Source organism: Mixophyes fleayi, chromosome 11 (genome assembly GCF_038048845.1).
Source record: "Mixophyes fleayi isolate aMixFle1 chromosome 11, aMixFle1.hap1, whole genome shotgun sequence".
Lineage (NCBI taxonomy): Eukaryota > Metazoa > Chordata > Amphibia > Anura > Limnodynastidae > Mixophyes > Mixophyes fleayi.
In genome coordinates, this window is record NC_134412.1 from 13,295,808 (window position 1) to 13,320,713 (window position 24,906).

The window sequence follows — 24,906 nt, forward strand, 5'->3', positions numbered from 1 at the left end:
ATCCAAGGTTTCCAAGCTGGACATTGCCCAGAGCATCACACTGCCTCCGCCTCCTTCCCATAATGCCACTAGTGCCATCTCTTCCCCAGGCAAACAACACACATACACCCGGCCGTCCACATGATGTAAAAGAAAACGTGATTCATCAGACCAGACTACTTTCCATTGCTCCATGGTCCAGTTCTGGTGCTCACAAGCCCATTGCAGGTGTTTTTTCAGCGGTGGACAGGAGTTAAAATGAGAACTCTGACCAGTCTGCAGCTACACAGCCCCATACGCTGTGATGCAGTGTGTTCTGACACCCTTCTTTCAAAGCCAGAATTAACTTTTTTAGCAATTTGTGCAACAGTAGATCTTCTGTGGGACTGGACCAGATGGGCTTGCCTTTGCGCATCAATGAGCCTTGGGCGCCCATGACCCTGGCACCAGTTCACCGGTTGTCCTTCCTTGCACCACTTTTGGTAGGTACTAATCACGGCATATTGGGACCACCCCACAAGACCTGCCATTTTGGGAGATGCTCTGACCCAGTGGTCTAGCCACCACAATTTGGCCCTTGTCAAAGTCTCTCAGATCCTTACGCTTGACCATTTTTCCTGCTTCCAATACATCAACTTCCAGAACTGACTGTTCACCTGCTGCCTAAAATATCTCCCCCCTGACACGTGCCATTGTAACAAGATAATCAATGTTATTCACTTCTCTTCGCAATGGTATTAATGTTGTGGCTGATCAGTGCATAACCTAATCATATCGACATATATCAATGCTTCTAATCTGTACTTTAAGGCTTTCTGAAGATAGTTTTGTCTGGACAGATGTGGCCAAGTACTGATAAAAATTCACTTAGAAGGAACAAAAAAAAAAAAAAGGACGTACATTTAAAAAAAGATGGTTTACAATGTTTCATGTGTTTGCAAATTTAATTAGTAAAATATGGAGACATGGATTTGGGAATGGTGGCAGCTATGATATTAAGGGGGCACGAATAAATGTAGATTATGCATTGGTAACATTAGAAAAGTTTCTCTATCATGCATTAGTTTTCTCCATGCTTAAAAATTTCAAATAAAGATATCATAATTGTGATTAAAGTGTAATAAGTGACAATAGGATACAAGTCAAACATTTCTTTATATTGCTTCTAAACAGCAATTTCCAAAACCTTTCTGAGAACTCTCACTACATCCTCTGCCATCTCTTCCAGAAAATCCTGTAACATCTTGTAAATGGCATTAAAGGAGATGCCACCAGCAGCTACAGTACCAATCACTGGAATCCAGCTCAATACAATTGAAGCCAACATAAATGTTCCTGCACTTTTGGCTACAAGTGATGTAACAATGTCTTTGTTTATCTCTTGTAAAACAAAAGGGGATTTGATTACAGATTTTAACACTGCATCATCTATACCAAATGTATTGGCTAAGTTTTGGAGAGACTCTTGATCCAGACCAAAAGCCTTTCGATATTTTTTCATAACTGTCACTAAGATGTTGATATCACAAGCGACAGATAGACCAGGATTAGGGACTGCAGCTGCTACTGCACCCGAGAGTGTGGCCAGTTTCCAGATCTGACTCTTCAGTTCTTCTGTTTTCCTCTCAAGTATCGGCATACAAACGTTGTGCAGATTGAGTAGGAAAACATGTTTCTTATTACTTGAAAGTTCCTTTATTAGAGTTTCTTTCATGAGATTGAAGTCATACTTGTCCAGTTCCAGGCAAGACAACAGAAACACACGTGGCTCTTTGATTCCTGACTCACAAAGATTTTGGATGCAGTTTTCCCGAATCGCTTTCAATATTCTCTCTTTGTTGTATGTCATTTTGTTACGTTTTTGGCTGGCATACAAGTCAGCATCAATTTTTGATCTCACAAAGTAGAACTTCTTCCCCATTGCTTGAATTTCCTTTGCAAGTTCTGCATTATTGAGCCTGAAACGTTCAGATGCCACGATAATGAAAAAGTCATATTGATGGAAATTGACTTTTTGAAGATAAGTCTTTGGCTGGAACTTAGAAGTGCCCACCCCTGGTAGATCCCAAAAGGTCACATTTTTATAATTTGGATGAGTATAAGGCATTGGCTTCTCGGTACATTCCACAACTCCTGTTTCAGCAGCACCATCATCATCATCCTCTAGCCCACGGATGGCATTGATGAAAGTTGACTTTCCAGCTCCTGTCTCACCTGTTACTGCAATAGTCAGGTGGGTATTTTCTACATTCTCCAAGGATTTACGAATTGCTTCAATGGCTTTGCACAGGTCACCTTGCTCTAAACCAGCTTTTATTTCTTCCTGCAGGTTTTTATCAGAAGCCATCTTCTCTGTTGCATTTAATTTTTCTTAAAAAGAAGAATGAAAACATTAATAAGGCTATTCAAAAAGAGATTGTAAGATTCCACTACTGGCATTTCTGACTTTGGCTCAGCTGGAGCAAAGTAAAGTGTAATTCACTCATTTAACTTCCATTACCACCCCTAAGCTGACGACAACCACATCTATATCTCTTCACCTTACCCCTCTCCTTCTGTAGCATCTCGTGTAAGCAAGTGTCTTTCTGCTATCTCTGCATGGATGTTCCAATGCTATCTAAAGCTAAACATGTCCAAAACAAAACTAATCTTCCCTCCTCCCAGAGTCACCACCTCAATTCTCCCTCATCATCAATAGCACCACAAATTCCGCAGTAAGCCAAGCCAGCTGCCTTGGTGTCACACTTGACTCCACTCTTTGCTTTATTCCTCACATCTAGACTCTCTCCAAGTTCCGTCTACTACACTTTAACACATTACCAGAATATGTCATTTTCTTACTCAACATGCTACCAAAACCCTTATCCATTCTCATCTCCCGTCTAGACTACTGCAACCTACTGCTATCTGGCATTCCTGACACCCATATAGCCACACTTCAATCCATCCTAAATGCTGCTGCAAGACTGATCTTCCTCTTTCACCACTCCATAGCTGCTGCACCACTTTTCAGAGCCCACATTGGCTCCCTGTGTCCTCTAGAATCTAAGTCAAATTACTCACCATTACTTACAAAGCCCTTAACACCACCACCCCTTCATACATCTCAAACCTCATATCAAAATACTCTCCCTCTTAGATCCAACCTGCACCTTGTCTCATCTCTGGTAACCACCTCTCACTCTCGCCTACAAGACTTCTCTTGTGCTGCTCCTCACTTATGCAATTCCTTACCATTCCCATTTAGGCTTTCCCATAGCCTTCAAATCTTTAGACTCTCTCTGAAATCTCATCTATTTTTAGAGTTTACCTCACAACTGTTCCAATCTCCACTCTGAGCCACACTCGCTCCTCTTGTTTCAGCTGTACCCCCAAGGTCCTCCATACCCTTTACTTTCATGCCTGTATTTATTTTGTCTACCTTGTATGACCCTGTTTTATGTATGTCCTGTCTTCCCTACTGAATGGTGCTGTGGAGCACTGTGGCACCTTTCAAATCTACAATATTTTTTATAATATATATATATATATATATATATATATATATATACATACACACACACACACACACACACACACACATTAACCCGTGCATGATACTCATGCCTTCTAGTCAAATCAAGCTACTTAAGGTGTTAAAAAGGTTCTTGTCATGCATTTGGGCCATAGCCCAGGCCTCCTCAGGGGAAGAGCGTTACTTCCCGACGCAAGCACCCTTTTTTTAACGTGGTTTTGTCCACATGTCACCACCTCATCATTTTTCTCCATCACCTCATCCTTCATCTTCATCGCCACATCCTTCATCAAGCTACTTAAGGTGTTAAAAACTCCCCACTGTCACCCCCGGCAACCACCAACCACTCCCAACTGTCACTTCTCCTTCAAGAAATATATAGGTCAGTGTATAACTCTGCCCAGCAGGTGGCGCTGCAGCTTGTTTTTTTTTTTTCACACACACACCACTAGGCATTTATATATTCTAGATATATCAGCGAGGGGACAACAGGACTGTATATAATGTGTGGCAAAAGGAGGGGCTCATGTTAACCAGCCTGCACCTCATTTCTCACATATTGGGGACTGTATCAACAAATACATTTCTAGCGATCTAGTGTCTCCCAGAACCCCAGGGCACTAGGGGAGAGGGGTAGTGTCCCATTACTTGGGGGTAACTACCCAGTGTTTATATGCAATGGTGGTGTGCTATGTTAATGTCTATAGTAGTGCCATAACATTGCTACCATATTGATATTTGTTAATTTTAACCCAATACGTGCTTCTGTTCTCTGCGCGCAATTGCACAATTTTACAATAAATAATAGGGGCCTGTTACATATCTGTGTCGGGAAGCGTTTTTGATAATGTTTTTGAATATTTGTGTCAGGTTTGTATTTAAAGTACAGCCATTTTCCCCTTCACTCCTCCCTGGCAGCCTTTACTATGATTCCATTTTGTTTCACTAGAGACAAGTAAAACAAAATCGCCTCCCCCCAGAGTATATAAGCCAGCTTCTCTGCTTCCTCTACATATTTTTCTGTTGCTAGCTAGACAGCTCAACTCGGAGTTTGTCGTTTTCCCACACTAGGCGTACCTGACTTTCATATTACATCGATGTACCACTTGTGGGGTTAACTGAAGTCAGGTTGGCAACCTGAGGACTACCGAGCTGCTAGCTCTGGGAGCAGCTTTGGTAACTACATATTATTCTGAAAAATTGCACCTTAGACTGCTGGTGGCAATGGGACTCGGAACAGCTACAAGCAGCAATCCCTGTTCAAATGGAGAGCACAGAGTAAGAGTTTAATGAAAGTCTGTCAGAGAATGGTATTCTACTGGTACATTAAAACATCCTCAGGAGTCAGGAGAAAAGTAAAGAAATACCTAGTTTTTTAATCTGGGTATTGTGAGAGTCCTTTAAGGGATGAGAGTCCTTTAAGGGATCCTATGGACATGAAAGCAGAAAGTCTGTTGAAAGATTCATGTTTTATCTCGAACCACATTAAAGTCAGAAATGGCAATAACCTCAATAGTCAGGGTCTTAATTTTGTGGGGTGAAAACCTCAATACAGACACCCAGGGGAAAGAAAAAAAAAAAAAAGGTTGCGATTATGCAAAAAGACAGTTCCTATGTGAAGCATCTTTGGAAACTATTGTTTTATCTGCAAGAGCTATGGAATCAGCAGCAGTAGCAAAGAAGGCACTATGTGTATGCCATTGGATAGCAGATGACGAGTCAATGAAAAGTCTGGCTACCTTCCATTTGAAGGAGTTCTTCTTTGGAGAGAAATTAGATATTATGATACATACATTATCTGATGGGAAACCAAACAGATTACAGTAAGATCACAGAACTAGATATTTTCCATCTTCATTGTCTCATCAGCAGTTCAAGGAAACAAAGAGTTATAAGGCTGGGTACACACTACTGGCTTCTCAGACAATTATCGTGCCAATCACACGATAAACTACTGTTTGGCCCGATATTACTTAAGTGTGTACACAAACTATGAACGATCATTCCGAAGCTCATCGTATCGTTTCATTTGATTTTTAAAACGTACTAAAAGTCTCGCTCAGCGATGTAATGATGTCCATCCAGTTAAGTGGTGTGTACTCACGAGTAGGATCTCCATAGGGTTTAGAGTCATGATCTTTTTAGCTGATGGTTACGACAGACGAAGAGCACTTAAGATAAATCTTTCAAAATGTGTATCGTGTGCGCACATGAATCGGCAGGCTGATTGGGACCTTTTCAGTCATTGGTAAAATCGTTACGGATATGGTATCGAGAGAAATTTAGTATGTACCCACCCTAAACCGGGCATTCAATATTCTAGACAAAATTTATATGCTGCACCAAGACATTTCTTTCGGCAAGAATATGGCAAAGCAAATCACAACAATGACTATGGTCAGTAGCAGCACCCAATAGCATCAATAGGGTGCAGAATTTTCATTTTTCAGGAGTGTTGACCCACTCCATCTCAGATCAGTGAGTTTTGGACATTACAATGAGGGGTAACAGAATAGATCGCAAAGGAAGTTTCTTTATTCATTCAGATAAAAAAAGATGAGAACTAAAGGAAACTACATTCTCTATATCTGGTCACAGCCATTTCTATATTCTTGTCTAGAACACAGGAGTTCTAGAAAAAACCCCCAGAAGAGTTTGATATACCTGCAGACTATTAAAAAGTATTTCTAAACAAGCTAGGTCCAAATGGATCAGAGATGTGATTGTACAGGCATACAAGAGGAGTGGGAAGACAGTACAAGAAATATTGAAAGGCCATTTAACAAGATCAGTATCTATATCTTGGGCAAAAGAGGCCTCGGCTTAAGTAACAGTTGTGCAAAGCAGCAAGATGGGCACCTTTCCATACCTTTTCCAGTCAATCACCTTGATCATACCTTTCAACCGTCGTGATTTAGGGGGGATAGTCCTGATTTGAGGGGTCTGTCCCACCATCTCGATCGGACAGCTTTGAACCGAGAAAGGCATGGTAGAGCACCTGTGAACAGGAGCCAATGGAGGTGTTTGGAGGGAAGGAGAGTGTGGCCATTGGGACATGGCCATGTCCCCTGTTTCAATGTTGGAAACCCAAATGTTGGGAGGTATGCCTTGATGTATTGTCACTGGCTAATCATCATCATCATCATCATCATCATTTATTTATATAGCGCCAACATATTCCGTAGCGCTTTACAATTGGGGACAAACGTAAAACTAATAAACAAACTGGGTAAAACAGCCAAAGAGGTGAGAAGGCCCTGCTCGCAAGCTTACAATCTATGGGACAATGGGAGATTGACACATGAGGTTAAGTATACATTTTGCATCATGGCCCAGCCAGACTGCAAAGGTAAGGTGACTCATAAGCTAAATGATCCTGTCACACAACAATGTTGGTCCGGGGGTAGTTGTCTTCTGTGAAATTGTGTAACAGGCTAAAGGTAGTGAGGTTAAGAGGGTGGTTGAGGAATATTATAAGCTTGTCTGAATAGGTAGGTTTTCAGAGAACGCTTGAAAGTTTGTAGACCAGAGGAGAGTCTTATTGTGGGAGGGAGAGAGTTCCATAGAGTGGGTGCAGCCCGAAAAAAGTCCTGTAACCGGGAATGGGAGGATAATTAGTTCATTACTACCCCCCCCCCCCCCCCTCTATGTATTGTTTGTGTTCTATCCTATAGTAAAGGCAGCCATTGAGGAGTGAAGGGGAAAAAAGGTGAATTATCTTCTCATTACTTCCTTTTCCCAAAAGTACTCCATGGCAGCCAAAGATATTCCCACCTGTCTCTAGCTAAACAAAACTGAACCACTGCATAGTAAAGGCTTTTTTGGAGGAAATTAAATTAACAATAAGATAATTCCATTTTCTTTTTATCAGGAATAAAAAAATATTCTGCAACACTGGTTAACCTGGTCTAATTGCTGATTAACCCATTAAAAGTTCCAATGTGTCTGACTATCCATCAACATGTAAGTGCAATTCTTATTCTTCATCTACTGAAGTATATCCTAGAAACATTGAACCAGCCATATTACCTTTAAGATGACTGACAGTAATATTTGATCTGTGAATTAACTGCTTGGGAATTGCAGATGACAATTATGTTCCCTTTCTCCAGCAGTCCAAAGCAGAAAAAAAAAATATGTTTTACAATAGTAATTTTGTCAAATAGGCACTTGGTTCTCTGGGCAGAGAAGGCAAGAATAAGGATGAGAATAACCAGTTTTATTACAACAAGAGTTTCGTACAGCGCACAGAAATCTTCAAAAGTTACAGAAAGTAACCTTTTTAGACATATTGGGCCTTTCGTAACATTGGACAAATTTGTGTACAAAACATACACTTAAAATATGCAGCACAAAAATGGCACATTTACGTGTTTATTCAGAGTATCCTGTATGGGCCACTCAGCTTAGTAGGATAAAGGCATATGCTCCAGACAATGCTTTTTACCAGTATGATACACTATAAGGGTATCACAATGTGGCTGCACATTACATACACCAGACATCATCAGCAGTTGAGCTTTGTCCACATGGGTTTTTTTTTTCCGCTTTGGATTAAAAGCCTAAAGAAAGAGTATTCCTGTGGATTTGGATGATTAAATATTGGTTATTGAGGGATTGTAATTTTACTGCATGCACTGGCAGCCATGGGTATCCTGACACTTGTAGAACACAAGCGCCAGCATACCCATGCAGTTTATGGCTACCAGGGCTTGCTGGGACCAGTAGCGAGACATAACAAAATGCCTTTTTTTTTTTACCATTTTTGAAATTATTATCCCAGCATCCACTGCCTAGGGGTGTTGGGAGGAGCCCCAGTGCTATCAGTACCCGCTACAAAATTCTCTACTATGTGTGACCAGCACTGCCTGTCATAGCCTGGTGCTGGTTGTGGTTATCAGGGAGGTCCCATGCTGCTCGTTCCCCCCGTACTAACAGCATCCAGCCCAAGGTAGGAGTACAGGTGCTTGATTCACTTTGGGGGGAGGGCACGCATTTTTATATATTTATATTAATCTTAACACTGCAAAGGTCTGTGCTGATAATCATCATCAGCATAGATCTTTGCACCAGGGGTCAATACGCCTCCTAACAGGGATGTCTGCAATGGCATCCACCTATGTTGTATATTGCAATTCCATGAATAAGCATACCCTGAACTGTCCTCTGGGTGGTCATGTGATAGGGGTAGGAGGGGGTGTGGTGACACCATTGAGTCACCGTAGCCCCGCCCCCTGCTAGGAAATGCCAAAATTCACAGCATTTCCTGGCATGGGGCGACGCTTAATGACACAAAATTGCATCATTAAGCCCTGCCTACATCACCTCCAGGAGGAGGCCCTACTCTTCCGGGGGAGCTCCTCAAAATTAAGGAGCCTTCCAGAAATTCTGGGACAGCAGGGATGTATGGAATACACCTTTAATACACTTGGCTAAAGTTTGCCCAGGCCTTCCCTCCCCTGTCTGGCCACTCTAAGCAAAAAAAAGTCACAAGTGTTTAATTCGTTCAAATCAAAATATGGACGTATGGGTATGCATTGGTTGTGCGTATGCGCAGTATGTAAATGACCATTCTACACTTAAAAAAAAAACGACATGGGTCCACCTCTGCATGAGGCCCAGTATGTAGAATTTAAACATAACATTTTAAACTATGTAAGGTAACATGCTCTGTATAATGACATACATAAAGTGACTTGTGCTTCCTGATTATACAGATAACTATAAGTGTGAGGCATGAGATTTTGCCAAATAAATGTTAAACATTTATAATAAAACTCGCAGCGAGTGCGATGTTCCTTAGTGTACATTTGGAAGCCATATTATTCATAGTTGCCTACTCTCTCGGAATGTCCGGGAGACTTCTGAATTTTTGTGAGTTCTCCCGGACTCCCGAGAGAGCAGGCAAAAATCCCGGATCCACCTTTCTCCGTCGTTGAAGATGGGTGGGAGCGGGGCTAAACATGTCATTGTGACCCCGACCAATGCTGCGATTGGCCGAAATTGCATAGGATTGACATGGGCAGAGCCTAACGGCACACTACGCGTGGTCACGTCCCTTCGAAGGACCCCCTCCCGGACAACTGCCTTCAAAAGTAGGTAAGTATGATATTATTTCACCAGTAAACAAGGCAAAAATGCATCATAAGCACTATAGACATTGTTTTATAACATTTGGGAAATCTTTTGATTTTACTCACTTACAAAAACTCTAAATATTAGTCATGATCCAACTAATTTTTTTTGCACAGTGACTTTAAAAAATGCAATCAAGTACAACAGTGATTAATGTTAAAGATGTAAATATATATTTACTCATGTGCGATTATTGCATTTTGCCATATGAAATGTTAGAAGACATGTTTTCTTTTTGTCTCTCCAAAGTCAGAAAAGATAATTGGAGAAATGTTTTTACCCTGCAGATGAACCACTTGTTGTCTTGGAACATTGAACAGACTGTAGCTCTGCGTTATCCATTCTACTTAAAGTCTACAGAGTTCTTATTAAGCTGCAATAATTGGGATAACCACTGCATTGCAGCAAAGCACCAACCTCTATTGAGTTAATATTCACCATTCTGTGTTCTGAAATAGATTTCCTGTTCTCTATAATTTCCTATTGAAATATGGAAACCAATACAATTGTAGCGCTATGATGGGTACTGATGGTAGTCTGCAGTACTTTCGCTAACGCAGGAGATGTCTGTGATATCTCCTGTGTTAACACATTGATCAATGCCAACGATATTAATTTTTGCCATAATCATGCAGACACAGACATGGGAACAAACTGCTTGACAAATAGACCCGATGCGTCATGACCTGTGTAGGAGGACAGCAAACTAATAGTTATGGTAAAATGTAATTATGGACATATAATAACTTTGCATTTCCCTACTTTTCTTCCTCATCCAATCTGTGTTCAGTGCTTTATAATCTTCACAAGTTAACTGAAGAAAAGTAACTGAAGTGATCCCCATAGAATTTACTGAGACATCAGGTTTTGGCCGAGTGCCTGGCCCAGTGTAATGTCAGTGTATATTAAAGACAATTTCCAGGAAGAGAGTGTAGTGTAGGGGAAATTGCTGCTGCCTATCCCAAGTGTAGCAGTGTTTATGTACAACAAGAGTAGAGGAAAACCATGCAGAGCTGTTATAGTCTAACTTATCCTGTGTTTTGACAACGGAAACCAAAACTTTCAACTGTTTACTAGTATGTTAAAAGGATACTCCATCATATTCATTTTTTAAGCAGTTGCAGATGATTTTTGTTTACAAGTGTTTCATATAAAACATTGGAATTTGTAAAACAGACAGATGCTGAAACTAACAGGAGCTGTTCATGTGCTATCAGTACTTTCAATTTGAGCTGTTTTCACGGCTTACAAAACTCAGCATAGCCACTGAAATGGATCTCTGAACCCCCCCCTGCAGGACATGCTGAGAGCAGACATCAGTATTCAAAGCGAATGTCAGACGGCCCATGGATGTAAGACAATTGGACAAGCTGCGTTCATTGTCTGACTACTGTTTACTCTGAACACTTATGTCCTCTGTCTGCAGTATTTTCAGGAGGTTCAAGGATTCTATTTGCAGCTCTGGTTAGACCAACAACAGATTCACTCATGGTGGGCTGAGAATTACATAACATGAATTATGCATTTATTAAATGCTCATAGAATGATGGTTGGTATGTTTTAAGACAGTGTTTCCCAAACCCAGTCCTAGTGCATGTTTTCCAGGTCACAAGTGACATAATTAGGACCACCTGTGGATTTGTTAGATTGTATCAGCCAGTAATGATTACACCTGTGCTCCAGCAAAGAGATATGGAAAACATGCACTGTTAGGCAGGGCCATCTTAACAACATTATGGGCCCCCGGGCAAAGCAGTGCACCGGGACCCCTAGATATAGATATATAGAGATAGAGATAGATAGATGTACTTGCTCAGTGACCCTTGAAGGTTTTTTTTGCAGGTTTTTTCTTTTGCAGGATTATTTATTCTCATTAAGAGCTGTGCCTATGGGGCCCCCTTGCCCGTAGGGCCCCCGGGCAGCTGCCCATCGTGCCCAATGAAAAATATGGCCCTGCTGTTAGGGCTCCCTGAGGACTGGGTTTGACAAACTCTGTTCTAGGGTACACAGGAATAACCCAGGGGCTGCGCTGTTCTATCCAGCAGGCTATGGGTGGATATTCCTCTAGCATTTCTTAGTGGTGGAGCATTTCCAAAGCAGATGGGTGGGTTATTTTGTTATAACCTCAGACAAGTATAACTCTAATTGGGGCTGAAAAAAAATGCTCTCCAGATAGAGGGTATTTTATTGAAATTCAACCCCTCACTGGGGAGCTAATTTATTACCTGGATTGCATAAGAAGACTCAGGTTAGATCCCCTAACCCTACACTGGAAGCTATTTTGCCAATAAAATCCCCACCCCCATATTTTGCCAGGAAGCAGGTGATTCTTATGAAAGTATTGGACCACTACTGCATTGGTTTCAGCACTGATACTAGAAGTATCAGGTTTCTTTCATTGGATTCCAAATGCAATGTCCATCACTGAGCCCCACAGCCTAATAAACGGGAAATATTTTTAAAGAGACACAGGGGTATATTTACTAAACTGCGGGTTTGAAAAACTGGAGATGTTGCCTATAGCAACCAATCATATTCTAACTGTCATTTTGTAGAATGTACTACATACATTCTAACTAGAATCTGATTGGTTGCTATAGGCAACATCTCCACTTTTTCAAACCTGCAGTTTAGTAAATCTACCCCACAGAGTGGTGTTTGTTAGCTCAATGGAAGTTGTGTTTTGCAGCAATAGAGTGGTTGTCTGTATTGCACCTTAGTAAGAACTAGTTAGTCTATAATTAGAAAGTGAAACCTAACCTGCCTATATAAAGCTTGACTGACATTGCAAAGCTACAGTGTGATCAAGAGTCTGAGACTGGTCCTCCTGACAGGTAAATGATGGTTTTTAATAACGATTCTTTCTGGGATATAAGAGAAGAAAGTCTATTTTATAACATTTCAAATGGGTAAATATAATAGTTGCACAAAAACAAATCTAACTTGACATATATAGAAAGAACACAAGCAAACGCATACAGGTTACAGGGGCTGATATTAAAGTTACTCTGCAAGGAAAATAGTTCACTTTTTTTCCCTGCATCTTATTAAATAAATAATTTTCCTGAATTTACAAAACATTGCATGTAGGGTGTTTTGCTGGTAAAATAAACAATGAAATTGCTGCAAAAAAGTGTACTAAAAACATTGCACTCAATCCTGGCTTTATTGTAAATATTTATAATTTATCTGGTAAAATCTCAATATTCTGAAGGGAAATAAATTAACAGTGTGTTCTCTGGTCAAAAAGACATACCGCATATAATATGGGACCTATCGAGCACAGGCCTATTTCCACACAGCTGTCCATCAAGCCTATTTAAGGCTCATTTGGGTATAGCTCACAAGCCAGTCTTTGTTAGCTGTGAGCTCCTATACCTGGGAGGTGAGTGAATTTGATTTTAACTGCATTTTAATGGTTTTTAAAGCATATAATGAGGTGTCCTTGAAGCTGTGATGCAGGCTTAAATGTGTTGATCAAAATATGCACTAAAATCTCATGTTTTTATTTTGCTAGATACACACAGATATGCAGTATTAAGGATAAGTGCTGACAGCAACTGGCTTTTTGTTTTGTATACATATATGGGCATTTATATTGCTACGCAGCTGCTACCATATATGACGTTGGATATATTGAGTGCAGGCTTTTTCTATGGTTTGGTCTCTTCTAGCAACATCTGTTAAGTGAGTGGACACAGGTAATATAACTTGGTGCAATGCAATACGTTGGGCCCCAGCATCACTATTACAATATAAAACTTTTTATTTATACTCCTTCACTCCAGCACAATATTTGAGTTGCAGATAACACTAAAAGAAATACCTACGTCTGCTTCTTCCAGCACATATCTTAGTCGGAAAGCAATATGGTTGCATCACGTACGTTTCCACATACTCCTCCTGCCCAAAGCTTACACATGTCTCAGGATGTTGTTAGGACTGTTCACATTTCTTCTTACTCCTCCTGTGCAAAACTTAGACTGTGGATGTAATCACACTATTCTGTTGCAGAGTTTACATTTTAGCAAATGCACCCGCTTCCGCACGTAATATAACTGCATTAGTGTACAGAACCGCTTACATACCACGTCATCCTGGGTATTGTGGTTTCACACATCCACTTGTATGTCAGTCTCTCCCTGCTCTGTCTGCAGGCATGCTTTAACCCCTGTAACACTGTTAACCATTTTCCACATCTGGGACATCTGCTCAATCCACTTATAAACACTTCCCTTGTCTTAGTGCAGCTCTCACATATTCTGTTCTATTTCTTTCCCCCAAGTAATCAGTTACTCACCCTCCGCTGCTGTGCGCTCTCTGCACTTTCTGGGATCCTTCCACTGAATGGAATTTGACCCCCTCTCCACCCAGTGCACTCTCAGCCTTGCTTTGTAAATCTGACACTCTCACTAGTATCTTCTTGCAGCCTCATCACCTCTTGTGCTATAATTCCCTCTCTGCCCCTCTGGGTCACATTACATACTGCAGCAACCCTCCCCATAGGGTCTCTTACATGCTCTCCCCTCCCTAGACATGGGGACTCTATGGGGCATATTCAATTAGCCACGTTACTCGCAAAAGTAACGCGGTGCAAAAAGTATTACCGTCATTACGGTAATTCTAACCTGGATTTCAGCTCTCAGCTCCCTGAGCTGCGAGCAGAAAGCCGGCATTAAAGGTACCGTAATAATGGTAATTATGCACAGTATTACCGTAATAGCATTAATAGTGCACAAGCTGCGTTACTTTTGACAGTAACGTGGCCAATTGAATATGCCCCTATATGGCAGATCCTACAGGCTGCCTCTATTAATTGGCTCGCTCATGCTTTGTCAGTGACCCGCCTGCTTTGTTGGGGACCCCTTTTTTTTTCTCTCAGCGGCTCTTTATTATTATGGGGACTTCTTCCCCTTCTTGTGGCTGTCTGGATTTGGACTCCTTCCCCTCTCTATATGCAGACACGCTCTGATGTAATTGCCCCCTCAAATCTGTCCCACTTCACTCATATTCTCTCTGTCATGATGTACTTTGATCCTCACGTTGGCAGCCCATGGACCTTCTACCAAATTTGCAGAGGGATCTCCTCTCCTCCTCATCCTTAAACAAAACTTTTATGTATTACTGAATTGTTTTCTAGTCATCTTAAAGGGGCATTAAACCAAACTTGTGGAAAAAAAAAAATGCTGAAAAACTCCGATTATCTCTAAATATTTCCTACATCTTTCTGAACTTTCAGTAATTATTTTTCCCTTCTCAATAATAAATTTTGATATGGGTCAATCTACCACCTACTAGGGTCCCCACAATGCATATATACAATAGCTTGGAACTCGCATCCGGCACTGCCCTGGTCTTCCTGGAGCAGGAGAGATTATATACAGAGGCTGTAAGACAGCTGTTGATTTAAGGAGTTTCTGCTTCTAATCCAGGTATCAACTTGAGCAGCGCCAGAAGGGCGTAACCAAGGTCTAAGCTATAGGCGAGTGTTGTATATCCTCACCAAAGTAGTAGTATTGGAAAACATGGGGACTTGACCAAAATCAAAGATAAGGTGCAAAACTAAAAAATTTGTCAAGGTCATATAAGATTCACAAAAGAGGTGTACTACAATTAAGTTTCATTTTGCAGAAGTGTATCTAAATGCCCAAGATGCCAGCTTACATTCTGCCCTTTGGTGCAAAGAATTGAGAAAACTTCAGCACTATCAGAAATCAAGGCACATGTAGACTAAAGAATATTTTGCACTACACCTTTGCATTTTTTTCACATGGTAAATGGCACCCTCTGTAAAACTGTTGCACACATAGTTGCTTACTTCATAACATTAAATATATTTTAATATCTCCATGGTAGATATTCACTTAACACATTTCCAAAAATGTATGTATGGAATTTTTTTTTTTTTTTTAAAAAAAAAAAGATTGCAAGCCAGCTTGTGAACTGTTATCATATTGTCCTCTCAAATTAAGAGAACTACCACACAAAGGGCTAGATTTACTAAGCTGCGGGTTTGAAAAAGTGGGGATGTTGCCTATAGCAACCAATCAGATTCTAGCTGTCATTTTGTAGAAAGTACTAAATAAATGAAAGCTAGAATCTGATTGGTTGCTATAGGCAACATCCCCACTTTTTCAAACCCGCAGCTTGGTAAATCTTGCCCAAAGTGTATTGGGTTCAAAAGCATATGCCTCTAAGTATATTAAATGTTTGTAAGATTGCTTAATTAACCCATGAAGAGATTCAAAACACATACTGATCCAGCTTCTGTGTCCAATAATTAGAAGACATGTTGTATGAAAAAACATTTTTATCACAACAGATAATTATTCATAAAACAGGCAACAATTTAAATTCGGGCGGTTAGTGGGTCCCGATGTTAGTAAATATACTAAATAAGTTTGTAGACAACGCGTACATTTTGATTATATTAAAAATGCAACAACTCACATTTCAACTAAAATTACAGCCACAATAGTCATCTGAGAATGTTATTCAAGTATCCTAAATTCACAAAGAGACGACTCATCATGATTGTTCGCTGATTCAGTCCAGTTTGCTAAATACAAATGTTAAATCTCAAAGCAATCCCCAGTTCAAAAGTAAGATGTCGTTGTGTACAAGCATGATGACACTGGATATAAGTCATAAATGACCATTGAAAACCATGTATTAGAATTAGGGATGTGCACCGGCGACTTTTGAGGTCTCGTGTTTTGTGTTTTGGATCCGGATTTTCGTTATTTTTGAGGTTCGGATTTGTCTCGCAAAACACTTGACGAAAGGTCTCGGTTCGGATTTAAGGTATTGGATTCGGATTTTTTTTGAAAAAAACATAAAAAGTTTAAAAATCAAGTTTTTGGGCTTATTTTCACTCCTAGGCTATTATTAACCTCAATAACATTCAATAACAAGCATTTCCACTAATTTACAGTGTATTCTGAACACCTCACAATATAGTTATTAGTCCAAAACGTTGCAAAAAGGTATCTTTCTGGACTGCGTAGAGGAGTGGGTCACCACAATATCTTAAAAACCCTGAACTTTTATGATTCGCACCAATAATTGTACCTGGACTGCGTAGAGGAGTGGGTCACCACAATATATTAAAAACCCTGAACTTTTATGAATCGCACCAATAAATGTACCTGGACTGCGTAGAGGAGTGGGTCACCACAATATATTAAAAACCCAGAACTTTTATGAATCGCACCAATAAATGTACCTGGACTGCGTAGAGGAGTGGGTCACCACAATATATATAATAAGAAAACCATCAACTTGTTTGATTCGCACCAATAAATGTACCTGGACTGCGTAGAGGAGTGGGTCACCACAATATATTAAAAACCCTGAACTTTTATGAATCGCACCAATAAATGTACCTGGACTGCGTAGAGGAGTGGGTCACCACAATATATATAATAAGAAAACCATCAACTTGTTTGATTCGCACCAATAAATGTACCTGGACTGCGTAGAGGAGTGGGTCACCACAATATATTAAAAACCCTGAACTTTTATGAATCGCACCAATAAATGTACCTGGACTGCGTAGAGGAGTGGGTCACCACAATATATATATAATAAGAAAACCATCAACTTGTTTGATTCGCACCAATAAATGTACCTGGACTGCGTAGAGGAGTGGGTCACCACAATATATTAAAAACCCTGAACTTTTATGAATCGCACCAATAAATGTACCTGGACTGCGTAGAGGAGTGGGTCACCACAATATATATAATAAGAAAACCATCAACTTGTTTGATTCGCACCAATAAATGTACCTGGACTGCGTAGAGGAGTGGGTCACCACAATATATTAAAAACCCTGAACTTTTATGAATCGCACCAATAATTGTACCTGGACTGCGTAGAGGAGTGGGTCACCACAATATCTTAAAAACCCTGAACTTTTATGAATCGCACCAATAAATGTACCTGGACTGCGTAGAGGAGTGGGTCACCACAATATATATAATAAGAAAACCATCAACTTGTTTGATTCGCACCAATAAATGTACCTGGACTGCGTAGAGGAGTGGGTCACCACAATATATTAAAAACCCTGAACTTTTATGAATCGCACCAATAAATGTACCTGGACTGCGTAGAGGAGTGGGTCACCACAATATATTAAAAACCCTGAACTTTTATGATTCGCACCAATAATTGTACCTGGACTGCGTAGAGGAGTGGGTCACCACAATATATTAAAAACCCTGAACTTTTATGAATCGCACCAATAAATGTACCTGGACTGCGTAGAGGAGTGGGCACTGGGCACCACAATAAAATATATAAAAAACCTTCAACAGGTCTGCATTACACTACACATACGGCTGCTCCTCCATCCTCTCCATCATATACATGTTGGAGTTTTAGCGTGTGACAACCTCTTGTTTTTGATAATGTCAGTGCATTTTGAATATTTTTCAATTTGCCCCACACCACTGAATGTACTTTATCTATGATACGCATCTATCTATCTTGACTGCGTAGTGTGGTGGCCCCGGTACACAATTTGGTACCGAGGCCACAATATAATTAAAAAACCCTCCACGTGTCAGAATTCCACCAAACAAGTATCTGGACTGCGTAGTGGGGTGGCCCCGGTACCCAACTTGATACCGGGGCCACAATAAAATAAATACACCCTCCACGTGTCAGAATTCCACCAAACAAGTATCTGGACTGCGTAGTGGGGTGGCCCCGGTACCCAACTTGATACCGGGGCCACAATACCTCCTCCAAACATGCTACAGACAATTCGTCATTGAGATCCCATTAAGTATGTTAAAGACAGACAGGGTCCAAGTGTTATTAGTTGACTTTGTAAAGAAAAAAACTGTCCCTGTTGCACATAGTCGTGCAATGAAGACTTACTTTTTCATTTAAAGGCACGATCTTTCAAGTGTAGTGTTTGTAAGTCTAAGTCATATTATACTTTTGGTAAAATTGGTTTTTTTTTGTTCCTCTTTATGTTAATTAATTAGTAATAGAATTAAAGTAGGAAATAGAATTAAATAGAATTAAAGTAGGAAATAGAGTGGTATAGAGTTGTAGTGTGGTATAGATAGAGTGGTCCACACAATATAATAATAAAACCCTCAACTGGTCTGAATTCCACCAAACAAGTATCTTGACTGCGTAGTGTGGTGGCCCCGGTACACAATTTGGTACCGAGGCCACAATATAATTAAAAAACCCTCCACGTGTCGGAATTCCACCAAACAAGTATCTGGACTGCATAGTGGGGTGGCCCCGGTACCCAATTTGATACCGGGGCCACATTACCTCCTCCAATTTCCAAGTGTAGTGTTTATAACATCTTAACACTACACTAATTCTAGCATGTCAAAACCTCTTGTTTTAAATAATGACAGGGCATTTAACTTTTGATTTAATTTATTGAATTTGTTGGCATTTTCTTTTACTTTTTGAACATGGCAAACGACTGTTGAATGGTCACATAATGCCAAAAAAAAAGGTGCAAGATGGAATTGTCCTTGGGCCCTCCCACCCACCCTTATGTTGTTGAAATAGGACATGCACACTTTAACAAACCAATCATTTCAGCGACAGGGCCTACCAAACAACTGTGGCTGAAATGATTGGTTTGTTTGGGCCCCCACACCAATAAAACAATTCATCTCTCCCTGTACAAACTAAACAGGCTCTACTGAGGAAAGATGTCGTCCTTATCCTCAACCTCTGATTCCTCTCCCCCTACAGTGTGTACTTCCTCCTCCTCACACATTATCAATTCGTCCCCGCTGGACTCCACAACCACAGTCCCTCTGTACTGTCTGGAGGGCAGTGCTGTACTTCATTGAGGAATTGATTATTCATTTTTATAAACATCATTTTTTCAACGTTGTGAGGAAGCAACCTCCTTCGCCGCTCACTGACCAGGTTCCCCGCTGCACTAAAAACTCTTTCCGAGTACACACTGGAGGGGGGACAACTCAGTTAAAAAATAGAGCCAGTTTGTACAGGGGCTTCCAAACTGCCTTTTGGAGTTCTACCACGTCACTACCTCTAGTTAATTTAGATTGCAAGGCTTGTAAATATAAATACTTTGAAGATAAAAAAAAGCAGGCTGCACAGACTGTGGAGCTAGAAAGTGAAATTAAATGGACCACGTTACTTTGGTGGCTATCTATGCCCCCCCCCCGCCCTACACTTGTAGTTGAATATAAATAAAGCAGCCTGCATAGACTGTAGAACTAGCAATTCAAATATACAAAGAAATGGACAAAGGCAGTTTGGTATCTGTCTGCATCAGATCCCCTCTCCACTAGGAGTAAAACAGAAAACTTTTCAGCCGTTATATAATCTAGAATATAAATAGAAATTGAGAAATGCAATTTGGTATCTGTCTGCATCATAATCATCAACATCCTCCTCAGCGCCAGCTACATCAATATCCTCCTCCCAGTGCACAACATTCACACCTTCATTAGCCAAATCTGTAACTGGACTGTGGGTGATCCTTCCAGCATATGCAGAGGGCGTGCTGCAAATGCTGGATGGAGTCACCTCTTCCCGTACAGTGATGGGAAGGTCAGGGTTCACAACCAACAACACCCTTGGACTCGCCTTGGGGATTTGAGATGTCATCTGTTTAGAAGGCAGAGTTCTTTGCTGTTTTGTTGTTGTTGCTGACAGCATAACTCTCTTAAATTTTTTGTAGGGGGGGGGAGGAGGGCTTTGATCCTTGGGTGAAGTTGGACCACTAGTCATGAACACGGGACAGGGCCTAAGCCGTTCCTTGCCACTACTTGTCGTAATTGGCATATTGCCAACTTTACGTTTCTCCTCAGATGATTTTAAGTTTCTTTTTTTGCTGTTTTTTGAGAACTTGGGCTTTTTGGATTTTACATGCCCTGTACTAGGAGATTGGGCATCGTGCTTGCCAGACGACGTTGATGGCATTTCATCGTCTATGTCATGACTAGTGGCAGCAGCTTCAGCATTAGGAGGAAGTGGGTCTTGATCTTTCCCTACTTTATCCTCCAAATTTTTGCTCTCCATTATATGTAGCACAAGATACTGCAGAATGTGTGAACTTGGTAATATTGCAGTACCAATGGACTTATAATGCTGGATTGGTTTTGCAAATTTGGTTATTATTATTATATATTTTTTTTTTTTTAAATTTTTTATTATTTTTTACTTTTTTTTTATTTTTTAAAAACTTGGGAATAATGGGGAAATAACTATGCCCTTAGAAGCACAGAGCACAGGACACAGCACCACTGGACTGAACAGGACACGGCACAGGACCCAGCAGCACTACGGAACTCAGCAGGACAGAGCACAGGACACAGCACCACTGGACTGATACTGCAGAATGTGTAAACTTTGTAATATTGCAGTACCACTGGACTTTTACTGCTGAATGTGTGAACTTGGTAATATTGCAGTACCAATGGGCTTATACTGCAGGATTGGTTGTGAAAATTTTGTGGTAATTAAAAAATATTAAAGTAGTTTTTGGTATTTTTTAAAAAAACTTTTTTTTATTTTTTTAAACACAGGGGAATATTGGGGAAATAACTATGCCCTTAGAAGCACAGAGCACAGGACACAGCACCACTGGACTGAACAGGACACAGCACAGGACCCAGCAGCACCACTGACCTCAGAAGGACAGAACACAGCACCACTGGACTGATACTGCAGAACACAGCACAGCACAGCACAGCACAGCACTAAACAGCACAGAACTAAACAGCACAGAGGACCACCTAACACACCCTCCCTCTACCCTGATCAATGCCCGAGTGAAGATGGCGGCGACTAGCGGGGAATTTATAGGATCTGAGTATCGCGAGATCCGACAACGGGATTATGAGTCAGAGCCTCAGTTTCACTTTTGAATTTGGCGCCAATACCCGGATCTGTCTCGGATCCGACTCGGATCCGCAACGTTCGGGTGGGCTCGGATTTCAGAAATCCGAGCGCGCTCATCCCTAATTAGAATTTTGCAAACTTGTGCTTTTATAGTTGTTAAAAAAATTAAATATTTTACCTTCGCTGAGACATCCAAACACTAATATTTTTTTTGCACCCATTTCCTAATTTATGCATTTGTATTACCAGAATTCTAACTGCAATTGTCTTTATTTCCACAGCTGTCCGTCAGATTCACAACCTGAAGAACGATTCCTTAAGTGTGAGGTTTATTTATTCATAAAATGTGGCGGTTGTTTTAATGATTCATTGGTGGATGACCGTTGTAAGGCACCTGTGTCCTTGTTTAGCAATTCTTTTTATTTTGAAACTTGGATCTTCCACAACACAGGGAACCAATACTTATGAATACAGTATATGTCAGGTTTTTTTTTCTTAAGAAGATTTTGAAATCTAAACAATACAATGTTTCTCTATGTATGCTCCCTTCTTCCTATATACTAAAAATATTGTGTGTGTACACCGCGATAGATTGTGAATAAATGTTGTCCCGGAATGGGATTGTGTGATGCCCCATCTCCCTGACATTCGGATGAGAAATGCTATACATTACACCAGCCTAACGTGCCAGGTGTTGTAGCATTGGTACATAACAGCCTTGGTAAAAACTGCTTCACTATGCAGTTCCTCTAGCTGAGACCATAGAACAAGTACCCACCCGGACATACCTATGCCCTATCTCACTATGACAATAGCCACTGCTGAATACACGTACAATCTGATAGAGGTGGATAGTATACTATTCACATGTTTTTGGTGGTAATATAATATACATCTTGAGAGATATAGATATATTATAATGTATGGAACATATAGCTTACATAAACTTCAATGGGAAGACAGACTTTCAGTGACCACAATTGCTGGACACATTACATTGTATTTCTGATTTTGGCTCAGCTGAAACAGATTGTGAAATCTTACAAACTTATTTGAATAGCCTTACTAATTAATATTTTCATCTCTCTCCATAAGAAAAATAAATGCAGCTGAGAAAATGGCTTCCACTGACAAATTTGACATCATCGCTGATAACGATCTGCAAGAAATGAAAACTAGTCTAGAACAAGGTGACCTGTGCAAAGCCACTGAAGCGATTCGTAAATCATTAGATGATATAGACAATACCCACCTGACTATTGCAGTAACAGGTGAGACAGGAGCTGGAAAGTCAACTTTCATCAATGCCATCCGTGGTCTAGATGATGATGATGAAGGCGCTGCTGAAACAGGAGTTGTGGAATGTACTGCGAAGCCAACTCCTTATACTCATCCAAATTATAAAAAGGTGACATTTTGGGATCTACCAGGGGTGGGTACTCCTAACTTCCAGCCAAAAGAGTATCTTGCAAAAGTCAACTTCCGTCAATATGACTTTTTCATTATCATGGCATCGGAACGCTTCAGGCTCAATAATGCAGAATTGGCAAAGGAAATTCAAGCAATGGGGAAGAAGTTCTACTTTGTGAGATCAAAAATTGACGCCGACTTGTATGCCAGCCAAAAACGTAAAAAAAAGACCTACAATGAAGAGAGTATATTGAAAGAGATTCGGGATAACTGCGTCCAAAATCTTTGTAAGTCAGGAATCAAAGACCCACGTGTGTTTCTGTTGTCTTGCCTGGAACTGGACAAGTATGACTTCAATCTCATGCAAGAAACTCTAGAAAAAGAACTTTCAAGCAATAAGAGGCATGTTTTTCTGCTCTCTCTGCCCACCATTTCTATGCCGATACTGAAAAAGAAAAAAGATGCACTGCAGAGTCAGATCTGGAAACTGGCCACTCTCTCATGTGCAGTAGCTACAGTCCCTATTCCTGGTCTATCTGTCATGTGTGATATCACTATCTTAGTGACAGCTATGAATGGATACCGAAAGACTTTTGGTCTGGATCCAGATTCTCTCCGTAAGTTAGCCGATAAATTTGGTAAGGATTATAAAGAGTTGAAATCTGTAATCAAATCCCCTTTAGTTTTACAAGAGATAAACAAAGAGCTTGTTAAGACACTTCTAGCCAGAGGTGCAGCAGGAGCACTTATGATCGCTGAATATGCACTAAGCATAATTCCAATAATAGGTACTTTTGCCGCTGGTGCCATTTCTTTTGTCACCACCTACAAGATGTTACAGAATTTTCTGGAAGAGATTGCAGAGGATGCAGTGAGAGTTCTCAGAAAGGCTTTAGAACTGGCTGTTTAGCAGTGGTAAAAATAAATCAGTGTAATGATTTGTTTCCTATCTCACTTATCACATTTGCGTGACAATTACCCTGCTTAGGTGATACAATATCTGCTGTCTGAAAATATTAAACACAAACAAAAGCAATGCATGATAGATAGACTTTGAAAATGCTACTAATACATAATATTATACATTTAATATACTTCAATCATAATATCATAGCTGCCAATAGCACCAAATTACCAGAGACAGTGCTGATTGTCAGAGGCTGAAAAGGGCATTGCCTGCTGGATAAGGGGTGTGGTCTTATTTAAAATGGAAGGTGGTTTGGTCCGATCAGGAAGTGGTTTCTGTGGATTGGGTGTGTGGTCAATATTGTCCCAATTTTCCAGTTGAGAATGTTCTGTAGTATGTAATATCCCTTATTATTATGTTTCTAACTAATGTTACTATACCTTGCAAGATGAAAATGTATGTTTCTCTTTCACCAATTATATTTGCAAATAAATAAAGCTTTGTAATTCATATTTTCTAATGTGCATCTATGTCTATTTCATACTAACTGACTGTATCCGAGAACTTGGCCACATCCGTGAAATGCGCACAAAGCTGTTTTCACAAAATATGTTTAAGAAATATCCATTAGGAGTAAGAATACCATATCTGTTCATATACTATGTATTATTATATACATACCACTCAAGTCATTTAAGGGTATGATGCTGTCTGTCTTCTGCGTCTGATCTTCTATTTCAACACTTGACTGATGTCGGAGTCACACAACATCCTAAATATATAGAATATTATGAAAACCTACAGGCGCTTATAAATATTCTCTATAAAGTTGGGTAGTGTAGAATAGGGGAATACTTAAATTGTATGATGGTAATCCTCCAATTCTTACTTCTCACAGGATGTTCATGTGGTCATAGAACAAAGAGAAAAGAGCAACATAGTGTAATACAATCAAAAATGTACACAGAACAATTTAACAATGTTCTTATAGGTTGAAAAAGAAGATCTTCTTTTAAATGTAGACGCCCCTTTTGGTGGGGTACTCACAAGAGTTAGAAGAAATACAGGCCCATCAAATTGTGGTTTTCCTTTTCTTTTC

General features: G+C 40.2%; 2 protein-coding genes across 5 annotated transcripts; one reads left to right on the forward strand and one right to left on the reverse strand.

The window, feature by feature from the left end:
• Position 1: 1 nt before the first annotated feature.
• LOC142107961 (interferon-inducible GTPase 5-like) lies at positions 2-13,957 on the reverse strand. Its single transcript, XM_075191635.1, has 2 exons — positions 13,929-13,957; positions 2-2,349 (listed from the first exon to the last, which is right to left on the reverse strand). The coding sequence occupies exon 2, from the start codon at positions 2,324-2,326 to the stop codon at positions 1,145-1,147; it is 1,182 nt and encodes a 393-aa protein (XP_075047736.1). The 5' UTR covers positions 2,327-2,349; positions 13,929-13,957; the 3' UTR covers positions 2-1,144.
• LOC142107960 (interferon-inducible GTPase 5-like) lies at positions 12,415-24,322 on the forward strand. Of its 4 annotated transcripts, XM_075191632.1 has the most exons (3): positions 12,986-13,013; positions 21,772-21,812; positions 22,586-24,322. In XM_075191632.1, the coding sequence occupies exon 3, from the start codon at positions 22,608-22,610 to the stop codon at positions 23,808-23,810; it is 1,203 nt and encodes a 400-aa protein (XP_075047733.1). In that variant the 5' UTR covers positions 12,986-13,013; positions 21,772-21,812; positions 22,586-22,607; the 3' UTR covers positions 23,811-24,322. The 4 variants fall into 4 exon arrangements, with proteins under 4 accessions (XP_075047731.1, XP_075047732.1, XP_075047733.1 ...); XM_075191630.1 differs by lacking the exons at positions 12,986-13,013; positions 21,772-21,812 and adding an exon at positions 12,415-12,462; XM_075191631.1 differs by lacking the exon at positions 21,772-21,812 and having other exon boundaries at positions 12,932-13,013.
• Positions 24,323-24,906: the final 584 nt, after the last annotated feature.